This window comes from Platalea leucorodia (assembly GCF_965183815.1).
Source record: "Platalea leucorodia genome assembly, chromosome: 1".
Taxonomy (NCBI): domain Eukaryota; kingdom Metazoa; phylum Chordata; class Aves; order Pelecaniformes; family Threskiornithidae; genus Platalea; species Platalea leucorodia.
This window is the reverse complement of record NC_138823.1, coordinates 163,495,711-163,517,028: the sequence shown is the minus strand read 5'-3', so window position 1 is coordinate 163,517,028 and position 21,318 is coordinate 163,495,711. Positions and strand designations below refer to the sequence as shown.

The following is a 21,318-nucleotide window of genomic DNA, read 5'->3' as shown; positions in this document are numbered from 1 at the left end:
TTTATCAGGGCTCCATCCCTGGGGCTGAGAGCGCCCGCTCCGCACTGCGAGCTCGGTCTGATTGGGGAGGGCGGGGGGGAAATGTGAGTGATCAGTGATTAAGGGATACAGCTGTAAATGAAAGGAAGAAACACATGTTTATAAACCCAGAAGATATGGTTTTGCAGCTTTACCCCATTTCCAAGCTGACCGGTGATTCCAAATAAACAGCCAGCAACATGACTGCAAGTGTCCTTGATCAGCGTGTGGGGTAGAACAGGAGGAGGAAAAAGCGCTGCAGGGCCACAGATCCTTCAAACACCTGGTCCTTAATGGGATTGGGGATTTTTTTTTTTAAAGAAAAGAACAAACTGAGGAGGTGAGGACCCCTCTGTTCCCAGACATCTCATAGCCAGGACCATTTGTCTCCCCATGCCATGTACCCTGCTCCTAAAGCCCCCTTGGTCCCCATGAAGAGGGGTACTTGGCCGTTCTGCAGTTGGCCTGACTGCCCACCCCTGCTGCAGGGACGTGGGGATGGAGCTGAGGAGCTGCAGGCGGCTGTTGGTTGAGGAACGAAGAGCTCTCACGCAACACCGGGGACCACGCAGCAGTGGTGAAGTGTCACCATCTGGCTGGAGTGGAGGCAAGGGCCTCCAGGCAATGGGGTCTTCTGGACAGATCTTTGTGTTTAAGAATTGGTAGTTACTTCAAATAAGCTACAATCCCATCATTGCCTCCATGCTGCTGCCACCACTTTGTCCCATTTCTGCTTGAAGGTCCAGCCCAAAACCCATTGAACCCTTCCCCATGCAGAATAAGGTGAGAGTCAAGCAGAGACACAGGTCAGCGCAATTACCTGCATGATTGCTCCTGTTGTGTTCACACCAGATACAATCAGTGCACGTTATCCCTCTTTCAGCCTCTATTGCCACTGCTGGAAGCAACAATATTTGCATCGCCCCGCTGTGGCATGCTCCTGCCAGCTCCCAAATTAACGAATTGCACGTGCTACTCAGTAAAATGCAGCGATTCCACCTATCAGCCATGACTGTAGGGCTGACGAGCATCATGCGATCAAGTGGAGCGCGGTGGAAATACAGTTGGATTAGGGAGATGAGGATGGTTCCCTACAAGTCGCTGTCACGATGCTTACCAGCACACGTGACCGGAGTGCTGCGAGCACGCAGAAACCAGCATGGGATTTTACAGATATTAGATCCCTCTGATATCTGGGCCTGATGGAAACTGCTGCTGCTCTCCTTTTCTCATGGGGAGAGTTGGTTTTACTCTCTGCCTCTGGTTTCTAATGGAAAGCGTCTCACCCACATCCTCCCTTTCGCTCTCGCTGTGGCGTCTGGTGGGCCGTGTCCTGTTGTGGCCGCTCTTTTCACCAGAGCTCTTCCCTAGAGTGGGGCTCCAGCATGTCCTGATCTGCTCAGAGGTGAGGTCCCTCGACAACAGCATGGACCTTGTCCCTTCCTTGGGGGAGAGAGGACCCTTCAGCATTGTCCATCATGCTCTTGGCCATCCCACCTCCATCTCAGCTGCTTTCCCACCTGGCTCCAGTAGTTTTCCCCCAGCTGTACCTACCTGATGAGGGATATTCTCTCTTCCCATGGATCTTCCCTACTTTTATGGAAGTGCACAACAGGCGGAGGAAACCCTGGCTTCTCTGTGTAGTCTATTTAAGCCTGCTCTGACCCTGGATATGTGGTTCTGCCTCCACACCTCTCCCGCTCCCTATCCCCCACTTCCCAAGTGCTGGCCACAGCAGGCAGGTGAGAGCTGGTTTAGCTCAATAATCCAACTGAAATCTAATCCTCCAACACCAAAACCACAAATAAATAATTTGTTCTCAGCCGACTCAGCGGGCTGATGCAACTCATCCACCAGAGTGGGTGCTGACACGAGCGAGGGGGCAGGAATGCCTCCCGTCATGCCTGCTCTCAGGCCGCACGGTGCAGGCTCCCTGCATGGTACAGGGCAGTCCCGGGTATCCTTCGTTCATGCTTTTCATCCCATGACTCCTTAAAACAAAATGCTCAGAGCATCCTGGGAGCAGGGACCGAATTCAGGCTGTCCTTGAGTCGGAGTCAAGGATGCTCCAGCCTTGGCCTTCAAATGCATCTCCCGACACGACGTGCCCCAGCCCAGAGGTGAGCTGAGGGAGAGCCCGTGCCACTGCAGGGCAGCCCGCTCTGCCTCGGTGGCCTCTGCCACTCCTCAACTCTTTCAACTGCTGGTTATGTATTCAATATGAGCCTTTGAGTCGTGGATATAATTCACATTTAATCTGGCAATGGTTTACAACATCACACAGTATTGTAGTGAAGAGGAAAAATCAATGTGTCCAGCGATGACTACTGCAGCATAGCGAACTCCAGCTAGGACTAAATGAAACCCAGGTCTACAGTGGGCCCAAGGATCACTAAATCCAGGCTATTTTGGACTCAAAAATAGATGAGGGAGTGAGTGGACTGGAATTTGTTTAAAGGGACATTAACCTCTTTGGTAGCAGCCGGTCCTCTCCACCACCAAGCATGAAAAGCCCCAGAAAGACCGATAGCTTTACGAAATGAAGCATGTCTATCTCCAGCTTCACGTGTGTTGCATTCAAGTAAGACAAAGAGGCAAACAGTGACAAGTAATTGGACTTTACCAATTTTTTTTTTTACTTTTAATAGTCTAACATATTGTTAATAACATAGTTGGCACTTCAAAATATATATTATTTTATTTCAACAATATTCCCTTAACTCTGTAGTTGTACTTGATGAAAAATCACCTTTTGCCATAAATACTGTGTTGCTGTTCAAAACACTCTTGTCCGTCTGTGCTCGGTTACCCCTACAGCGCAACTGGGACCAGGCTGACATTTACAACGGTTTCTACTGCCACTTCCTCCATGTAAAAAATGACGTTTTTTCTACAAAAACACAAACAAAGAAGGTTTTACTGCATTAAAAAGAAGCCCTACTGTCAGTTGAGCGTATTTCCACTGTCATCAGCAAAAGACATCCTCTGAGGTCCCTGTGAGTGGGTTTCACTTTGGGTTAGAGGGAAATCTGCCGTTCGGCAGCTCCTTTCTGCTTCACAGGACGAGAGCCAGGCTTTGAACGCAAAGCGACCTGGCTGAGAGCCAGGCACACAGGCAGAGTAGTGTTCATGTATTTTTTATTATCATACAAAAGGAAAGTCGAGTTATATAACACGGGCCTTTGTAGTGCAGCTTTCTTTTTTAATCTGTAACAGATAAGAGAATTGTGTCCCTGTTTAAGACTTCATATGGTGAAAGATGGCTGGCATCTGAAATTGCAAGAAGTCCCCTGGCATCTGGCCACTGATTTCAGTGGTGGGGTGGATTTTTTCTTGCACAGATGTTGAGTGTTTTGTCCAGATGTCTGACCAAACCCAATTCAAGAGCTGTACTTTGCTAAAATGGAATCCCTATCCTCTCGCTAAAAGCAGAATTAAAAAATCACACTAAATAAAGTGAACTAAAAACACAGCTGGATTGGTCAAACAGGTACAAAAAGATTAGTCTCAACAGCAGCATTAGGATGTTTCCAGCACGCAGAAGGGAGAAGGTCGATGGCTATTTCACATTAGGGGTCCTATGGGGCACCGTGTGCTGCTCCAGAGACGGCACTGGGGATTTGACGGGACCCTGGCATTGGCAGGCTTCGCACGCTGAATTCCTTCTAGGTCTGTAACAAGGTCCTCTGTGCCCTGAAAGATCTGAGCTGCTAATCACAGTCCTGGATATCGATGTACACAAAGAGGGTGGAGGAAGAGTACGGGTCTCCGTTCTTGGTCAGAAGGTGGATGTGGCGGTAACCTGGAAGCAGAGACACAGATGGAAAGTGGCCTTTAGTCCAGGTGGAAAAATATTCGCTAACGTTTGCCAAGACCCTGCAAAAACATCTCCCTGTCGCTGAGAGCGTTTTGCTGCCGGTACCCCGCAGAACAGGCAGGTCTGAGAGACATGGCTTTGAGCATCGGTAACGTAACGTGCCCGAGGCCACTGGTGACAAGGGGATCCCTTCCCCATCTGCCCAGTAACCCATTTATCATCTTGCCCGTACCCCAGACAGAAGACCTGTTCTGACCCGAGGTGTGATGGGTCTGGACCTCTCATCTAGGACACTGGAGCTTCCCAGAGGGCTCTGTAGTTGTGAGGAACAGGGAGCAGGGCCTTACCTTGCTTCAGACTAGTGAAGGGTAGGGTGTACTGCCCGATGAAGTCGTTCTTGGTCGACATGTCAAAGTCTTCCACCACAAACCGAACCAGGGCAAGTGCAGGGATCTCTATGTCAAATGTAAACTCTTCGTCCCATTTTGGATTAAAGCCTGGGCAACACAGACAAGGATGGAGGTCAGAGCTGCTCACGAACAAGGAAGGAGGTAAGAGATGCTCACAAGCAAGGGTGGAGGTCGGAGATGTTGGCAGATAAGGATGGAGGTCAGAGATGCTTGCAAATGGATGGAGACTTTGCCTGACTGCCAGCCTAATCCCACCCAGCCAAAGCTCTTGGGAGGTGCTGAGACCATTCTTCCCAGCTCCGACACCAATTTGCTCCCCGGCGTTAATAAATCCTTCAGCTTAGGCTGCTCGTTGCAGGCCTCAGCACCACGCCCCCAGAAGGCAGCAAGGAGCAGGAGGGAGGTGCACTCAGCTCTGCCCCACAGGCTCTCGCTGGCTGATACGTGGATGTCTGGTTGTCATTGGACCAGCTGCAAATTTTTACAGCCCTAAACCAGTGGGGGAGCAGAGAGGAGAGCTGTGCCTCTGTGTTGTGACAGCCCTCTGGGGCCTTAAGCTTCACTGAGTGCTCGAGGTACGCTCCTCTGTCACCACTCTGTGCCTCAGTTTCCCTGTCTGCAAGGAAGGTTAATGAGGAGTGTCTGATTACAAAAAGCATCATCAGGTCTGTGGACAAAATGTTTTATGTCTCCCTGTATAAGGGCAATGTCTGAGACAGCCAGACTAGTCCCACTTCTGTGATGGCTAAGGATCTTGTGATCTGGACTCACAAAGCAAACAAAACCAAAAGCAAAACAAAACCAAAAGCAAAAAAAGATGAGAGCTGAAGAGCAAGATCAGTGCTTTCTCTCCAGCTCACGGCGGGTGCTCTCTGCAGTTTCAATAAACCACTCCCCAGAAACAAACAGCAGGAGAGGCCATCCTGTTTGAAATCCTGCTGCCATCGGCCCAGCCTGTGCGGAGTGGATGCCCAAGGACAGCAAAACGTCAGCTCAAGCCTGCTGCTCATGGAGGCTCTGTGGACGACTCGGCAGGAGGCAGGGATCTTTCAGCTGGCCCTGAAGATGCTGAGATGGGCATGTGGACAGTGCCATAGCAAAATACCTGTGCTGGGTTGGTGCACTTTATTTGGACTTTCATGGGATTAAATCAACTGGACTGTTCAGATAACACACATCTGCTCATGACCCCCTTCATTCTCGGGGAAAAAAAAAGCAGTGTTGCTGATCCCATGGGAGCAGAAATCATGAAACTTGAGGGAAAGTCATTGGCCCTAGGACAGTAGATCTCCTTTCCAATATCTGTTTTCATGGTTTTGATTCACTTTGGGCAACACTCCCTCCAGCATCCCTCCAGCATCCCTCCAGTATCGCTCCAGCCAGCCAAGGGTTGGCCGTGGGGCTGAGTGTGCTGAGCAGCCCTGAGGAACAGGCCCAGCAGGTCTGAATCATTCCCTACACAGCTTTCACTCGAGACATTATAAAAATCATTGTAGGTGATGGAAATGGTCGTGAGCTTTAGGAGCTGGGCCAGGTTTACTCAAACAGGAAAGAGGAAAAGGGAAGCATTGTTAGCAGGGAGGAAAATATGCGTTGGCTTTCTAGCTCTTGGTTCTTACACCACACAGAAAAGCAGTGCGCGTGTGTGTGTAGGTGTGTACGTGTACACGTGTGTTTGTCAGCAGGAGGGTGAGGGCTGATTTTTCAGATTCCTACTGCCTTGTTACTCCCACAGGAGGGAGGGCTGAACTGGCCCTCTGCAATCTCTGAAGGCCACAGTATTCAGACCCTCACTGCACGGAGGGAAATCACAGCCATGTTTGACCGATGAGAAATGGTCCACGGGGAGATGAAATGCCTGCGAGATCTCTGAGGTCAGTGCTGGGTAAGCCTTGAGCCCAGCTCTTTGGAGACCGGCTTATGGCTTTCACCGCTCACCTGTAATGTTGCTGTGATGTGCATTAATTTAGTACCAGTGCCACTTTGGCTGAAAGGACGAGCAGATGCTGTGTCCCTGCCTTGTGAGGAGGCTCTGAGCTACAGCAAATGTTCTCCTTTTATACAGACCATGTTAGATATGAGAAGAGGCTGAGAGAGGTCAAGTTATTCAACCTGGAGAAGGCTAAGGGGGTTATTACTGCCATCCTCCACCACCTCCTTATAGAGAAGATATAGAGCTAGGGTCTTCTTACAGGTACACAGCTAAAGCTTGATGCATAACGGGCACAAACTGCAACAGGGGAATTTCTGCTTAAGAATAGGGATATCTTATTTTATCGTGAGGTCAGTCAAAGACTGGATCACTTCAGAGAGCCCAGAGAGTCTGGGGAATCCCCATCTTTTGAGATATTCAAAATTCATCTGGGCAATACCCTGAGCAACTTGAGTTCACTTTGAGGATGGTTCCACTGTGGGCAGGGGCTGGAACAGACACCTCTGAAGTCCCTTGCAACCTCAATCTTCTGTGAGTTTGTGACACTTTCAGGATAAAATCAGCCTCACAAGAAGCCTTCTCTGGGAAGATCTTAGTGGGGACCCGTGCATCCCAGGTTAAATCCAACTGCATGGAGGTAAGGAGCACTTCCAAAGCTCTAGCTCTGCAAATTTGGCAGCCAGCCTCAAAACAACTCGTATAGCTGATGTTGTTTTGTAGGGAATTTCTGTCTCCAAACATCTTAGAGAGAGAAGAGAGGAAAGAACCCCTGAAAGTAATTCTCCATAGGGACATCTGTCTGTGGGGCTAGTTCATGCCACCAGCAGTCTACAACCAGGGTCCCTGCACTGAAGTAGGCCAACAGCATCTCCTGTATCTGCTTAGCGTGGCGGGCTTGGGTGCCCCTGGGCAGGTCTGGCCACAGCGCAGCATCTTGGCAAGGAACACTCTGCTACATGAAACCACAGGGTTACTGCCCCGGGGGAGCACAGCGTGGAAGAAAATTCCTTACCATTGTTTTCAACTACTTTGGTCTGCTTCTTGTTGTTATCCTGTTGGACTCCGTGGATCTCTACCGTTACCTTAGGATCAACGATGGAGTTTTTGCTTTTGTTCACCTTGGGCAGCTGCTGACCAGAGATGATCTGTGGAGGAAGCAGAGGAAGAGGTCAGGACACCACTGGGGGGAGTGGGGGGCTCTCCCTGGCGGACTTCCCTCTCCTTCTCCAGGAGTGCAGGGCCTGTTGTGACAAGCTGGTGCTGGTCTTTCAGAGCCAGCATTGTGACATCCTTCAGAGCAAGTTGTCAGGAGCCAAAGCACCTAATGAACATTGCTCCAGCCCAGCCAGCTGGCTAGGGAGTAGGCAACTTTTCTAACTGTCCCCACAGTGATCAGATGATACTTGGAAACAACAGTGGTGACTGTTGACAGCGTGTCTGCCTGTATGTTTCCGTAATGACAGTGAATATTGTCATTAACCTCTCCTATTGCCAAATATTAAACGTGTGAGTAAGTTCCTGGAGGATAAGAGCCCATGCAGGACTGAAGCAGAGACCCTAGCTGTGGGAAATGAGTAGGGTTAGGAAAACATTCCCTAGGTGGCACAAGGAGAAGGTACAACCTACACACCCCCCCTGCAGGTGGATGCTACTGAGACATTTTCCAACTTCTATTCTTACTTTAAGCAGAAGCTTCTTCTTTGTCCCCCATGTTCCTTCTGTGATGGATTTTGGATTGAATTTGGTTTGCTCATCCCGGAGGAATTCCGGCTTTAAGACATACCCAGAAGACCCATTGTCCTGGAACCGACCCTGGTAGACATCCATTTCTGTGCCTGGTGTCTGGAAATTTAGGGCAACTGCAACATAAATAAATAAATTCAGTCACTTTCAGATAAATCAATGGGAGTCTTTTTATACTAATTCTGTTCACATGAAATTGCACTTCATGGACATTAGCTTTTCCATGCTTCAAAAGAGCAGTGATAAACTCTGACCCTCACAGTCTGCTACCCCTGCGGATTTCTTGCATTCAGAGATGTTAGAGACAGGAGGAGCCACTACAGCCATCTCACTTGTCCTCCTGCCTGCCACAGGGTCAAAAAGTGTCCTGCATTGAATTTCTGTCACCTGGTTGGGCAACTGCATCTTTTAGATAAACCTATTAATTTCTATGCTGAAGAAGTTATCTCTTGCAGTGAAGCCAGCAAATCCTTCTTAGATTGTTTCTCTGGCTACTTAGCCTCATTATAAAACCTCTTTTCCAGCCCAAATATGCCTATTTCCATTTGCCATCCTGAGGGGCATTGATGCTTCTGTTGGTTAGCCTGAAGAGCTCCTCACTGTCTGAACTCCTCATGCAGGAGTACAGAAGCTGTGATCAAATCATCTCTTTATTGTTCCCTGCCCAAAACAGATCAAGCCTCACCGGTGTCCGAGCACCAGGCAGATTTCTTGTATTCTTTCCAATTTGCCACTGTCTTTTTAAAAGCATTGATGTCAAATCTGGAAGCAGTCTTTGTGAACAGTCTCATAGCACATAGGGAGCGCGCATGGACCCCAGCGCCTCCTCAGTACTCCACTGATTTCTCAAGGGTGATGCTAACCTCTTTAGCTACTTCTAAGACAGCTCTAGGACAGACAGCAGTTTATCCTGATCCTACATACCCTGTAATATTTGAAGGCCAAAAGCATTTTAAGGCACTCCCCTGTCTTTCCACCTGAAAGCAAGACTTCTTTAATAACTGCAGTACACTGGTTTTACTGGGAGCTGCAAGTACTCAGGGCTTCTGAAAAATCTTATTTTGGGTGCCCAAATACTGAATTCAGGTCAGATAAGTACGCCAGTCTGGCCTCAGCGTACCCTGAGCGACCTGATGTTGCCTCCCAGGGACATTCCTGAGCCAGACTCAATGCTGCGGAGACCCGTGAGCGATACCTGTGTCCCCACGGGGGCTGCAAGACCCAGCGAGTCCACATGCTGCCAGGCACATTCAGCCCATGCAGGTCCACACAGCTGGGGGCCAGGGAGCCCTGTATCTGCAGCTTCTCTTGTCTGGCTGGGCCACATAGGCACAACTGGGACATCTCCAACATCCAGCATCACCAAGAGAGCCAAGCATGCCATCACCAGCCTGCCCACTTATCACTGCACCGTGTTTCCTGGATGAGAACTACAAAATAATTCATTTAACAGGCTCTGGGACCCTTGTTTTCATCGAATCTCTGAGACATCAATATACCATCAGGGTCTCAATGTCCTGGGAGGAGGTATGACGCGCTGCTTTGGCTACAGGGAACAGCTCAGGCCACGGCTTGGCCCTTATGGTTATGACCTTGCTCTAGGACTCAAGAGATCTGAGCTTGATCTCCATCTCTGCCAGAGATTTCAGCATGCTTTTCAGTAAGTGACTGTAACTCATGGCTCTCTCCTCCTCTGTTAAACGGCAATAACTCTGCTTCCAGTGAAATTGCAGGGTTGTGCACATTAACGTGCCGGAAAAGCTCTCCTAATGGTTTTGAGGTGGGCTAGAAAATGGTCTATGAAAAGTCATTGAGCATTGGCTGAAGAGCTGATCTCTCCCAGTGACCATTGAGCCTCTCTGCCTGCAAATAACTTGAGATCGCACACCTACCTCAGCTGAAGCCCCACCACAGCCAGTTCATAGGCAACCCGGCCAGGCTGACCCTCTCCGACCTCCCAGTTGCACTCACCAATCTGGCAGCCGACGTTCCACAAGTCAATGGGGTTGTAGTTGGAAGAATCTGTCCTCCAGCCTGCAGGGTAGATCCGGCTCAGGTGCCTGATGTTGTGATGAATAAAACTGGTTCCTACAGAAAAAAAGAAGAAAATGGCCCTTTCAGTGATGAGGGCTACTTTTATCTCTTCTTGGTGCTGCTGTATATACCACTTCTCTGCCTCGTGAGTCTGGCTGAATGCGAACTACCGGTATAAAATGCCCTTCTTGGTAACAGCCTCTATGACATTAAGTTATTCCCACTGTTTCTCAGTGACATGCATGGCCAAAGAGATCATAACCCACATCTTTCAGCATGCTTTTTCCTCATGCTTAACCACCACTAGCTGTCCCTTTATGGGGAACTGGGACAGAGAATGGCTTTTTGCCGGGGCAGAACATACATACCAGACTCCTGGGCTAGTTTCAGAGCTTTGCTCTCTGAGAACGATGACATCTCGTAAAAAGCCCGAGGATGGCTGGGGTCCTCAAAGCCATTGAAATGGACGCTCTTGCAGTAGACAACTGTGTCTGACAGCTCCTTGGCCAGCTTCAAGGTGTCACTCTAAAAACAGGAGAGGAAGAGGTTTGTGGGGAGTTTCTGCAGTCATACTCAAAAGTAATAATCATGTTTTGTCTAGGACCCCTGGGGCTTCTCTTCTCCACCGTCTTCACATGAAAAGGATGCACACTATTAACACTCAGTGGCACCCCTATGCAGAGAGAGGGTGGAAAAGGGGCAGGCTGCCCTTGCCATGTCCCTTTCCCTCCATGGAGACTGCTAATCCCTCCTCTCAGAGCATCACTGCCCTCTCAGTATATTTGAATTTTGGGTTGGTTTTTTTTTTTGGCATGGTACAAAGCCCACCTAGGAAGTGGTTTCCCAGCATGAGTCATGGGATAAGCTAACAAGACGGGATTTCCTGATATAGGACTTCAGAGTCTTCTGCAACAGGCAAAAATCTAGTTTATAGCTTTTCTGCATCTCCAGGTCGGCCCCTTTTCGAGACTCAGTTACTTCTTTTACTTACCTTCCCCTTCTGCTGTATCTCAGTCTTTACAGATTCATCTTCAATTTCAGCTGCTTCATCTTCATCAGAGACATCCTCAGCCTCCAGGTTGTTGTTCCCATTTGTTCCGGTGGGGTCCTCCTGCCTGCTCAGCTTCTTGCCTTTCACAAGGATCTTCCCTTTCAATTGCTGCACGAGGAAAAGGGGACAAAATAGCTGGTGATTAGAAAAGATTCTGGCCTGCCCTGAAGGAACAAGGGTATAACAGCTCCTCAGCTGCAACCAGGGCCAGGGCCTTTTAGAGTTGCATCAGTCACTGGTTATTATCAATAGATACAAATGAAAAATAAGTCTGTTTTTCTACTGAGGCCTTGCCCTGCCTCTGGCCAGTCTCTAAGACCACAAGCCATGAGTCTGAAAACTCCAGATAGCCCTCTGACACAGAGCTGTCCATCCCCTCAACTAGACAACTTAGAAGCAATAAAAATATACTATTTTCTTCAAAAGTGAATGTGGCCCAGCAAAAAAGGCCAAGCCTGGAGGTCAGGGCTCATGGGAGCTAGTCACAGCACTGTTTCTGCCCCTCTGTGTGGCTCTGTTATTTAATCTAGCCCAGTCTCTGCAATGTATGGTTATAAACACATGCACAACTTTTGGGGAATGGTATGAGACCCATGCAGAGACTGAAGCAGTGCAGCCCTCTGCTCCACTAGACATTTTAATGGGGAGAGAGGTCCATTAATTTCTGGACAGGTGCCTCATGCATAGCAGACATGGGATTTTAATATGTAAGGATCTTGCAGGTGAAACCTTTGGGTGCTGACAGCCTAAGGAAGAGTTCCCAGACCCCTTCCAAAGATACCTCCTCTTCTGAAAAGAACTGCTACCGTGGTACAACACCAATAATAACCAGCAGCATCTGCCAACGTAACAGAGCTGGCTGTTGAGCTAATCCAAGGAGCACATTTCCTGGGCTGAAGCAACTCTCTCCAGCCTCTTTCAAAGTCCACATAAAACCTCAGGTGAAGGAGCACACCGACAGCGCGTGGCTGCTCGCAGACCACCGTACCACTGATGTATCTCTTGTGCGAGATCTGACTGTGGGAGGAAGGCTGAAGCCTAGAGAGGGCTGACTCTGAACCCAAACAAGGCAGCAGCGACGCTGGCAGCAGGGTGAAGGGTGACCGCCTGCCTAGGTGCAATCTCCAAGTGAGCGGATTGTGCTACAAAATCAGTTAATTCAGCCCAGGAGCACCCCTAGATCCTGCAGCTGCCAGTGAAGTCAGCAGGAGATTTGCTGCCACATGAATGTGTTCGGTAGTCCTGGCTTTGGAGGGTGTTAGTTATTCCAGAAAAATGCAATCTCAGAATTAGCCAATACAACCCCTCACTGTGTGTAGCATGTCTCCACCCACCCAGTGACACCCTGTATTTGCCCTTTCCACAACAGCAAAAGTAATGTTCTCAAATGGCAGGACTGTGGAAAAAGAAAGATATTTTATAAAGCAACACAGGCATTTTCAAAGAACACTGTTCCCCCTTTGTGTGTGCAAGCAAATTGCATCACGTCTTTTCAGAGACAAGTCCAACTCCTCACCACCCAGCTAAGCCATGGATGAAGCTTGGTTTGAGCTGCAATTTGACCCCGGCAGCCGAGAGCATTTTTCTTCAGCTACCACAAACGATCTGTTTACATTGGGGCACTTTCCCTGTCACTCAAAAGCTACACAAAGGCAGCTGGAAGGAAGGTACCAGCTACTGGGAATAAAAGTCGCAAAGGAGCAGTCAGAGCGTAGCAGTATCCTCATCCCCATCCCCAGACCATCCTCCATCCTCCCAGCCCCTCAGCCCTCTTCCAGGCAGAGCTGTGACCTGCTTCTTCACATCCACGGCTGGGAGATGAGTCGGCTCCTTGTCAGTCTCACTTCAGTCCGCTGCTCGCATGTCTCTGACCACCCTCCTGCCCTCAAAATCCAGCTCTTCCCTGTCCTTCCACAACACCCACGGGTAGAAGGTGAAATCCAGCTCTGTGTGAGTTTCTATGCTCCTGTCAATACTTTGAATGGACAAGCCTGGAGGGATTGCACTGGGAACAGCGGGGAGGGGAGCAGAGAAGTCTCTCTTGTCCTTCGCAGCCTGCAGACAGCATCCTGCTATATAATATATCATCTGCCTCTACTTTCTAACATCCCACAAGAAATCTTACCACCTCATGTCACAGCTCAACAGTAGAGAACTAGGGATGAGGTATTTGGGGAAGGTTGCTTGATTTTTAACTACCAGTTGGGCTACTAGCCCTTTTTAAGCTTGTCCAGTTCAGGACAGCCCGTCCAGCAAGTGAGGGGTGTAATTTCTGGCACAAACCCATCCTAGATGGCTGAATAACATCAGCAGTGAAGGCACAGCAACGCAGCCTCCACCTTGTCTCCTCACCACACCCCCTACCAGGGCTGCCAGCAGTGGGTCCTTGGTGCTGCTGTTATCCTGTCTAGACTGTGGTTACTCTGGGAAACCTTGGATGTGCTGCGGACGCTCCCCATGGGCACACGGACACTGGTCAGCCCAGACTGTGTTATACAAGACTCACTCTCTCTAGGGAGATTATGGTGGTCCCTTTTGGCCTTCAAATCTAAGAGCCTGGCTCCCTTCTGGAGTTGTGTTGCATTGCAGAGGTTTAGCATCTCCCTGTGCAGGTGACTTCCACCGTGGCTACGAGGGAGAGCAGTCCATGTGCCACCTAACTCCAGAGGAGATGCGTTAGCTTATTATTTGTCCACAATGAGAGGTGAGATTCACCCCAAAACAGAGCATTTTCATCTCCGTTTCCTGCAAAGGGTGCTATTTTGTAGTAGCATTGCACTGGATCCATCCTGCAGAAGCTGCCAGTCCCAAACATTGTCTTCCTTCATTTAATATGGCTGCTAGGAAGCAAAGTCCTAAATTTGAGTGCTTATCTTCTTTAACAAGGTTTTAAATAAGCTGATACACACAGACACAAACACACGCATGCACTTGTTCCATCTCTCTTGGTTCCCCTTCATGTGATATTAAGTATTCCTAGCCTGAGGCGAAAGACACTCAGCTCATCAGTTCAGCTCTGTTGAGCAGATCCCTTGTCTTAGGAAGAAGCATTAGCTGAAATAATAAATATTCTCCAAGTAGACCATAAAGCTATTCCAACTGCCTGTGGCGAGCCCAAGGTTGAATATAACCTAAGAAAACTGGAAGGGCTACAAGGACACTGGACTCTACTGAGAACATATAGTACAGTGCCTGCTGGAATAGATGCAACTCTTTCCCTTCCTCATGTGCCCTGTAAGTCGCCTTGCCTTAGTTCTCCACAAGTGGAGCTCCGCTGCTCTCCCACCTTTTCTACTGCATGCTGAACAAGCTCAGCTCTGCAAGTGAGTCTGTGAACTGGGACACGGCAACCACCTTAAACGAAAGAACTGCTGATTTTATCAGAAGGAGCAAAGCTGTAAAGAGCGGAGGATTTTAAAAGATCTGCGTACACGTTTATCCTACCTGAAAGTTTCTGGCCCCTATTAGCAACCTGAAAGCCATGGCAAGGTCTGATATCCGGTTTTCATCTCAGTGGGAGGGGAAGATTTGTAAAGTGATCCACCTCATCCAACCTTCTGTGCCTTCAACACTGTCTTTAGAATCAACAGAGAAAACTAAACATTCCCAGGGTGTGCTTGTTCTTGTCTATTTAGACAAACACTTACGAGGAGGTGGACCGCACCTCCAACTTCCCTGGTTGTATTAACTAGTTCTCAAAAGGAGCCCAAAGTGAAGTGCTCATGTACAAGGATATACAGGGTCTGAGCACTTCCACCTTACATCCCACACTCAGGATGAAGATATCCATCTCCCCAGACGTCTGAGAAGCTGTGAGGATTAACATGTTCACATTCATAAGGAGATGTGCAGACCAGATGCACTAACTGACATCACATCTCCATCTGTGTACGTCTTTCAGCCCAGTTGAAAACTGAAGTGTTGCAGGGTTTAACAATGAGTGGCACCAGAGGATGAAGAGAGTCTCCAGAAAAGGGGAAGAAACATATTATCAAAGGAGATTTTGAGAGATTTGATGGAAACTGAGCTTAAGAACTTCAGCCAAGAGGATGCACTGCAGACAAGGCTAACACAAGCTGGGCTAACCTTGGAGAAAGCCATAGCTGTGGAGTTAGGCATAAGGCAGAGGGACTTGAAGCTTTGAGTGTATGGTGCAAAAGTAACCCTCCTGAGCAGACCGCTCTCGGGGTCCACTGCTGACTTAGAGACCTGTGACTGAACCTAGTCTGGACTTAGCTGAGCCAGACCTGGAGGTGTTTGCTGCCTTGCTGTGAGCACAGAGCAGAGCAGGTCAGCCACCCTGATCAGTTGTGCTGAGCCCTGCATTGCCGCTGCTATACTGGCCGTGGTTCCTGAGCTGCATGGCTCAAAGGGATGTTGAATGGGGGCACTGGATGCAGCAATGGATGTAACTGATGGGAGAGCTGGTGGGAGAGCGGAGGTGCAGGATGGCAGAGGCCCCTGCCACTGCACTGGGGTTCCCAGCTGGGGGGCTCATGGTCCTAAGGGTCACCTACCAAGACAGGTCTGTTAAACCCAAACCCACTGTCGCTGTAAACAAGGAAGTCCAGCAACAAAGAGTTGGAGGGGTTTGATATGCCTGATACGCTGTATAGTTGCATGCACTGTTGGCGGCTGTTTTAGTCTCATTCCAGGGCTGGGTTTTTGCAGCATTTCTAGCTGGGATGCAGGGACAGGGGGAAGGGGCCCTGGCAGACCCCTGTGCAGATCAGGGATGGGGCAGAAGGGCCTGCAACAAGCAATCAGCAGCAGAGACTGGAGCAGCTCTTCCCTACAACCCTGGCACCGCCTGGAGCTTTTGTGTGGCTTGTGGCCTTTCATCCTACAGGCCTTTAATTTGCTATTGGAACCTAAAGACAGCAGCTTGGGGGAGATATTTAGATGCTCTGTGTAGTCCAACACTGTTCCTGAATGGAGCCTAATAAATCACATGCCTGCCCTGGGCTGTGGTATGAATCGTTAGCGTGAATCCAAACTGTGTCGATCTTCCTTTAATTACTGACATGGCCCTGCTAACACACTCTGCAGCAATTCTTTGCCTGTTTTTATTTACAGCCTTTCAGCCCTCTTCCCAGTGACAGATCCCACCCTTTTTCTAATTTAAAAAATAGTATGTTGTCCTGGGCTTCCCCGTGCCAGCTTCACAAGGAAGTGGAAAGTCCAAGAGGTTTCTGGTTTGGTTTGTTTTTTTTTTTTCCTTAATGTTTCAGCTTCAGTGTATTTTCCACCAAAAAAAATCAGCAGTTCAGGCCTTTTCACTCTCCTAGTCCACATAGCAAGAAGGCAGCGGAAAAGTACGAGAGGGAAAAGGATAGGTTTTGCTACATTGGCAATTTTTCTCCCTTTAAACTAAATGGATTGGTTCCTCTAATGGAGCATATCAGCCCAAATCCATTCACTAAGGTAGATCTGGGCCATTTTGTTCCAGCTGGGGCCACATGTCCATCTAGGCAATCAGAGCAGAAGGTTAGATGAGCACAGGAATGGGAAAAACATCCTTGGGAAGCTGGGGTCATTCCCTTACACTCACATCACACATTTCTTTCCTTGGTGTTTCGCCTTTCTTTCTTCATATCATTCCTCTGGTCACAAGGCAGTTTTGAAAAGCCATCAGCAGCTTTCCTGATCCTGCACCGGGGACAAATAGCAAGCCAGGAGGTGACACTGAAGACTTTGATTTTTCCAGCTCAGTAACAGCATGTAGAGACCTGTCACCATGCTGGGTGTATCCTCACCCTGGGAGAGTCACTTCTTAAATGGAGGCACTTTGTCTGTGCCAGTGCAAAGGTCCTGCTGAAGCAGCAGCACTAAAAATTATGCTTCATCCTAATTTATTGCACTGGTGCCTAGGGACCAACCCAGATCAGCTTCCCTCTGTGCTAGGCATTGTATTAAGCGAGGCATGACACTCCCAAAAAAAAGGGGAAAGTTAGAAAGGGAAAAGAGAAAAAGGGAGAGGGAGAACAAATATAGAAGATATTTTGGGTGGATCGTTTTCCTCTCCTTTCTCCCCTGCTGCCTGCCAGCTTTATCCCACCCACAAACTCCATCCAGCTCTGGCTAGGCATGCTCATCCAATTTTTGGCAAATGATTTCTTTAGCAAAGAAATGCAATTTAAAGGGGACTGCAGCTATCCACACAGAAGTCTGTTTCTGCGAAGTGCTTAAGAGAAAAGAAAGAATGAAAGAAATGAAAACACAAACCCAAAGGGTGGAAACAGATGAATGTTTCATTTTGGCTTCTGTTTTGGAAACTTTTTTTTCATATCAAGATTCCATTTCCAATTTTTTCTAATTGTCAGCTAATGATTTATAGTGGCGGTCCACTGTTGAGGGCTGAATATCTCCTTCCCCCTGCAGGGTCTGAGCTCAGCTCCCAGCTTCACGGCTGCCCTGATTCATGGGAATCAAAGGGGCATCTCTATGCAGCCTCCTGCCTCCCCTTGTCCTCCATGGACATCTCCATCCCCACCACCCCAGGCCATTCTCAGTGGCCACCCCAGGCCATTTTCAGTGGGAGGACGCTTCGTGCTTGATACGGTTTTAGGCTACCTGTACTGGTTTTCCCCTTGAGTTTTGAGGTGCAAGCAATCACAGCTGTCCTTCCAGCCCTCATTGCTTCCTAATCAGCAGCTTGGATCTCCACAGTAGAGCACTCAGGGCATTAAAGGAGGAGGGGAGCGTATGCTACATCCCACAGCACAGAGTAAGACATCTCACCTACCATGAAATCAGGCAGTGTCCAGTCTTGCTGGATTAAAAACACAGAGACGGCTTGTAGTCACTCCTTGCAGTGCTAATCTTCCCTGCATGTGCAGCAACCTAACTGTGCTTCAGAGGATTAGCCTGAAAAAGGTCATATTCAGCTTTGGGGTGCGAGGAGAAGACACAAGACAGACCCTCAGGACTCTGCTCCCTTGGGACAAGCCAGAAAAGCAACCTCCTCATGGGATGAAGGACATTCCCTGGCCTTGATAAATGGACCAGGAACGGCCCCAGGCCCTCAGGGATGTCTCCTCTGAGACCTTACACAACAAACAAGGAGCACCAGGGTATTCTGATGCTTGATGTGCACAGGCTACTTCTAGCTACTCTGCCTATTTCTTATTCCACTGCTGCCCACAGACAATCTCTGCTCCTCAGCAAGCGCAGTTCCAACCAGTTCTCAGGCATATTGTCAACTACTTGGCACCCAGCAAGAAGACAGACCTCTCTCTTGTCCCAGCGTCAGAAGGCAGAATGTGCTGGAGTGGCCTTGCTTACCTCTGGGGAGGGGAACTGGGATTTGTTTCCATCAATCGGAGCAACCAAGAGCATGTCCTGCAGGATCGTCGTCATGTGCTGAGCCATGACCTTCTGCTGGTCGACACTGCAGTGGTTCTCCAGGGAGATGATGACAGGGTATGGCGAGGTCTAGAACAAGACAGCAACATACATCATCAGTGAACTCTGCAATTTCGCCAGTCTATAGCAATTTATATAAACGCCAGTGCTGTTTTCTCTGGAGATGGGTGTGTCAACAGTAGGGTCTAGTATTCTGCTACAATGAGTATTTGTTAAAAATGGACAAATTTGACTGTGCAGTAGCTACTCAGATCTCTGCTGATGCCTTCCAGAGATGATGATCCAATGGACAGGGCAGCAGGCTGGGTCAGGATGCCTCCCACAGACTTTCTAGGGCACTTTGATGAGTCTCCCTTTGCCTCCATTCTGCACTTGCACACCTCAGAGGAAGGACTGGGAAGGAAGGCTTTGAAATTACTGGGTTTGCTCAAACCCTTAGGTGACATGAATCCTTCCTCCATTTGTGCATGGGTCTGATCTGGTTCCCTGTGTCCTTCCTTGATGTTTTATGTGCAGAAGGCATTGTCATTGTCACTGCTTTATAGCCCCCAAGGAAACTTGATACTAGCTCTCAAGTCAAGTGCGCTGAAGGAAAATAGCAGAAAGCCCAGTGAGTCTGGACAGACCCAAGGTTTTTTAAAGGCTGCTGGCCCAGCACTGCCATACAAAACTCCAAATCTGCTCAATCATTTTAAAGCAGAGTAGAAGCAGTCCTTCGCATCAGTCCCTCCAAAACACATGCGCACGGGTTCCACTAAACTAGGAACAGACCCTGAGACACCAAAGCTACACAAATCATGGGCTTGTTTGCGTTTCCCACCAGGTATGCTCAAGATATTGGGCATTATTTTCATTGCAGTGGGGTCCAGGATGCAGGTATAGATCCAACTCATCCTCAGATAGTGTTCTGCCCATTCAGCAACTCTGAGGAATGGATCTCTGCAGAAAGCAGAACATGGATGCCCAGACAGAAGGACACATCTTGTACCCATGAGAAATGCTAAGGTGAAGTCTTCATTGTTTATGCTCTCTGCTAGGGGGGCAGAGACCTGCTATAAGTCTTGGACTGTGCAATATGAGAAATCTTAGAGGGTCCCAGGTTCCTTGTCCTTACTTTGAAAGCATAGTTCTTGATGGCCTTAATGACATCGCTGAAGAGGATCTTGGAGGTGAGAGTGTAGCCATGATAAATGATGGGCTCTGAGTTAGGGCCATCCCAGCAATCCAGTTCCACACAGCGGCAGCCTTTGGTGAGGGCTCTGGAAACAAAGAAGGCACCTGGTTGGGTTCTAAACCTTCTGCTCCATCTCAAAATGAGGGTGCATCAGGCACAGGTATTGCCTGGGAAGGCCGATGGGAAGTTTAGGGAGCAAGGGAGAAAAGAGGAGCTTGGAAAAACAGGAAAGCAGATGGAGAAAGGATGGGATCATGAGAGCTCAGAGTCAGCAAAGAGAGCTCAAGGTTGAGCAAGGAAAGCACAGTGGGATCTGAAAAAGGAGGCAGTGAAAGTCCAAGGTAAGAATTATCCAAAGCAGATGACATAGTGAGTGCCAGGTCAGAAAGGACACTCATGACTGTGCCCCAGGTCTTTTCCCAAAGATGACGAAGAGAAGAGAAAATCAAGAGTGGCTGGAAGAAAGACAGCAAGACAGTCAGCCTTAGAAGCCAGCTCACGAAGCCTAGATGATGTGACTTCTTCACCTAGATCTGATAAGACATGAGAGATGAATCCTCAGAGCTGTCAGGGAGGGAGCTGTGGGAACTCCACCATAGGGGGGGAGACTGCTGAGGGCGAGTTTCCCAAACTGAGTCTACAGACTGAATTTCCACTTGAAACTCCTGCCTCTACATATCCATACTTTCATTTTAATTTACTTTCACATGTAGGTTCCCTCTGTACAGACTTATCTGTCTAGGAGGTGATCTTATCTCTTTTACAGTATATGTTTCAGATAACACAACTCCTTTAACTCATTGCAATAAGAACCGTGGGATTTTTTTTTTTTTACAACCAAAACACAATTCTGTAATTTTAAGATAGTGTAAGAGGAATTCAAACAGCTACTGAAAAACAACTTGTGCCAGATTTCACTCCCTCCTCTTTTGAGCTTGTGACTCTAGACAGCCCTTGTACCCTAAGAATCAGATAAGTAATAAACAAAGACAAAATTGCAGTCAGTGGCTTGCTTATACGGCAACATTGTCTCACTTGATAAAAGTACAGGTCATAGCAGAAGGAATGTAAAGTGGTTGTGCAAATTATTAAAGGCCACTGCAAACATCTGGCCATGAGATGTCAGACAGCAGTCGTCGTTAAAGGCAGAAATAGGCAACACCTAATGTTCTGTCCAGAGATGCTGTGGCAGCATCTAAGCTGCCAAAGAGGGACCAGCCATAAGTTTCCTGATCACCCACACTGCTTCATTAGCTCACATCCCACCTCTTTTTTTGTACCACTCCAACTAGCTCTCTCCAAAATAAACCCCAGCATGGTTCTAGAGATAGTCCATGCCAGGGGCTACTCCCAAAAGGCAGTACAGATCGTAAACATCATGACAGTATGCGTCATTTTGGCTCCTTCCAGTCTCTACACAGTCCTGCAGCTCTACCCCAGAAATCTTTGCACCCTACAAGTCCCTTGCACAAATGATCTCACGCCATATTCTGGGGCATGCAACAGATCTGCTCAGCATCATGCTTTGAAAACACCATGCTAGAGGGCTGCAATCCAGCCTCCACATGATTGCAGATACTTTAAACTGCTACCAAATGTAGTAGTTATACATCTTACAGTCAGGTGGACAACAGCTGGGGCCCAGCAGAGACCCAGGTCAAAGCGCTATGAAAAGGGGGGCATGGCCAACTGGTTTAGAAACAGCTCACCCTGACGTGAACTCGGGCCAGTTCACATTACCTGGTCTCGGGGTGGGAGACTGCTTCTTTGTCC

General features: G+C 48.6%; 1 protein-coding gene across 2 annotated transcripts in view; it reads right to left on the bottom strand.

The window, feature by feature from the left end:
• Nucleotides 1-2,509: 2,509 nt before the first annotated feature.
• PLCD1 (phospholipase C delta 1) overlaps nucleotides 2,510-21,318 on the bottom strand; it is a gene marked incomplete at its 5' end in the record, with an annotated part of 54,651 nt that continues 35,842 nt past the window's right edge. For both annotated transcript variants that reach the window (XM_082306351.1, XM_082306350.1), the window contains 9 exons: nucleotides 2,510-3,820; nucleotides 4,183-4,332; nucleotides 7,191-7,323; nucleotides 7,859-8,037; nucleotides 9,893-10,009; nucleotides 10,324-10,480; nucleotides 10,947-11,114; nucleotides 18,291-18,440; nucleotides 19,486-19,630. In XM_082306351.1, the coding sequence (XP_082162477.1) occupies nucleotides 3,729-3,820; nucleotides 4,183-4,332; nucleotides 7,191-7,323; nucleotides 7,859-8,037; nucleotides 9,893-10,009; nucleotides 10,324-10,480; nucleotides 10,947-11,114; nucleotides 18,291-18,440; nucleotides 19,486-19,630 (1,291 nt within the window). In that variant the 3' untranslated portion in view covers nucleotides 2,510-3,728. The remainder of the gene's footprint in view (nucleotides 3,821-4,182; nucleotides 4,333-7,190; nucleotides 7,324-7,858; nucleotides 8,038-9,892; nucleotides 10,010-10,323; nucleotides 10,481-10,946; nucleotides 11,115-18,290; nucleotides 18,441-19,485; nucleotides 19,631-21,318) is intronic.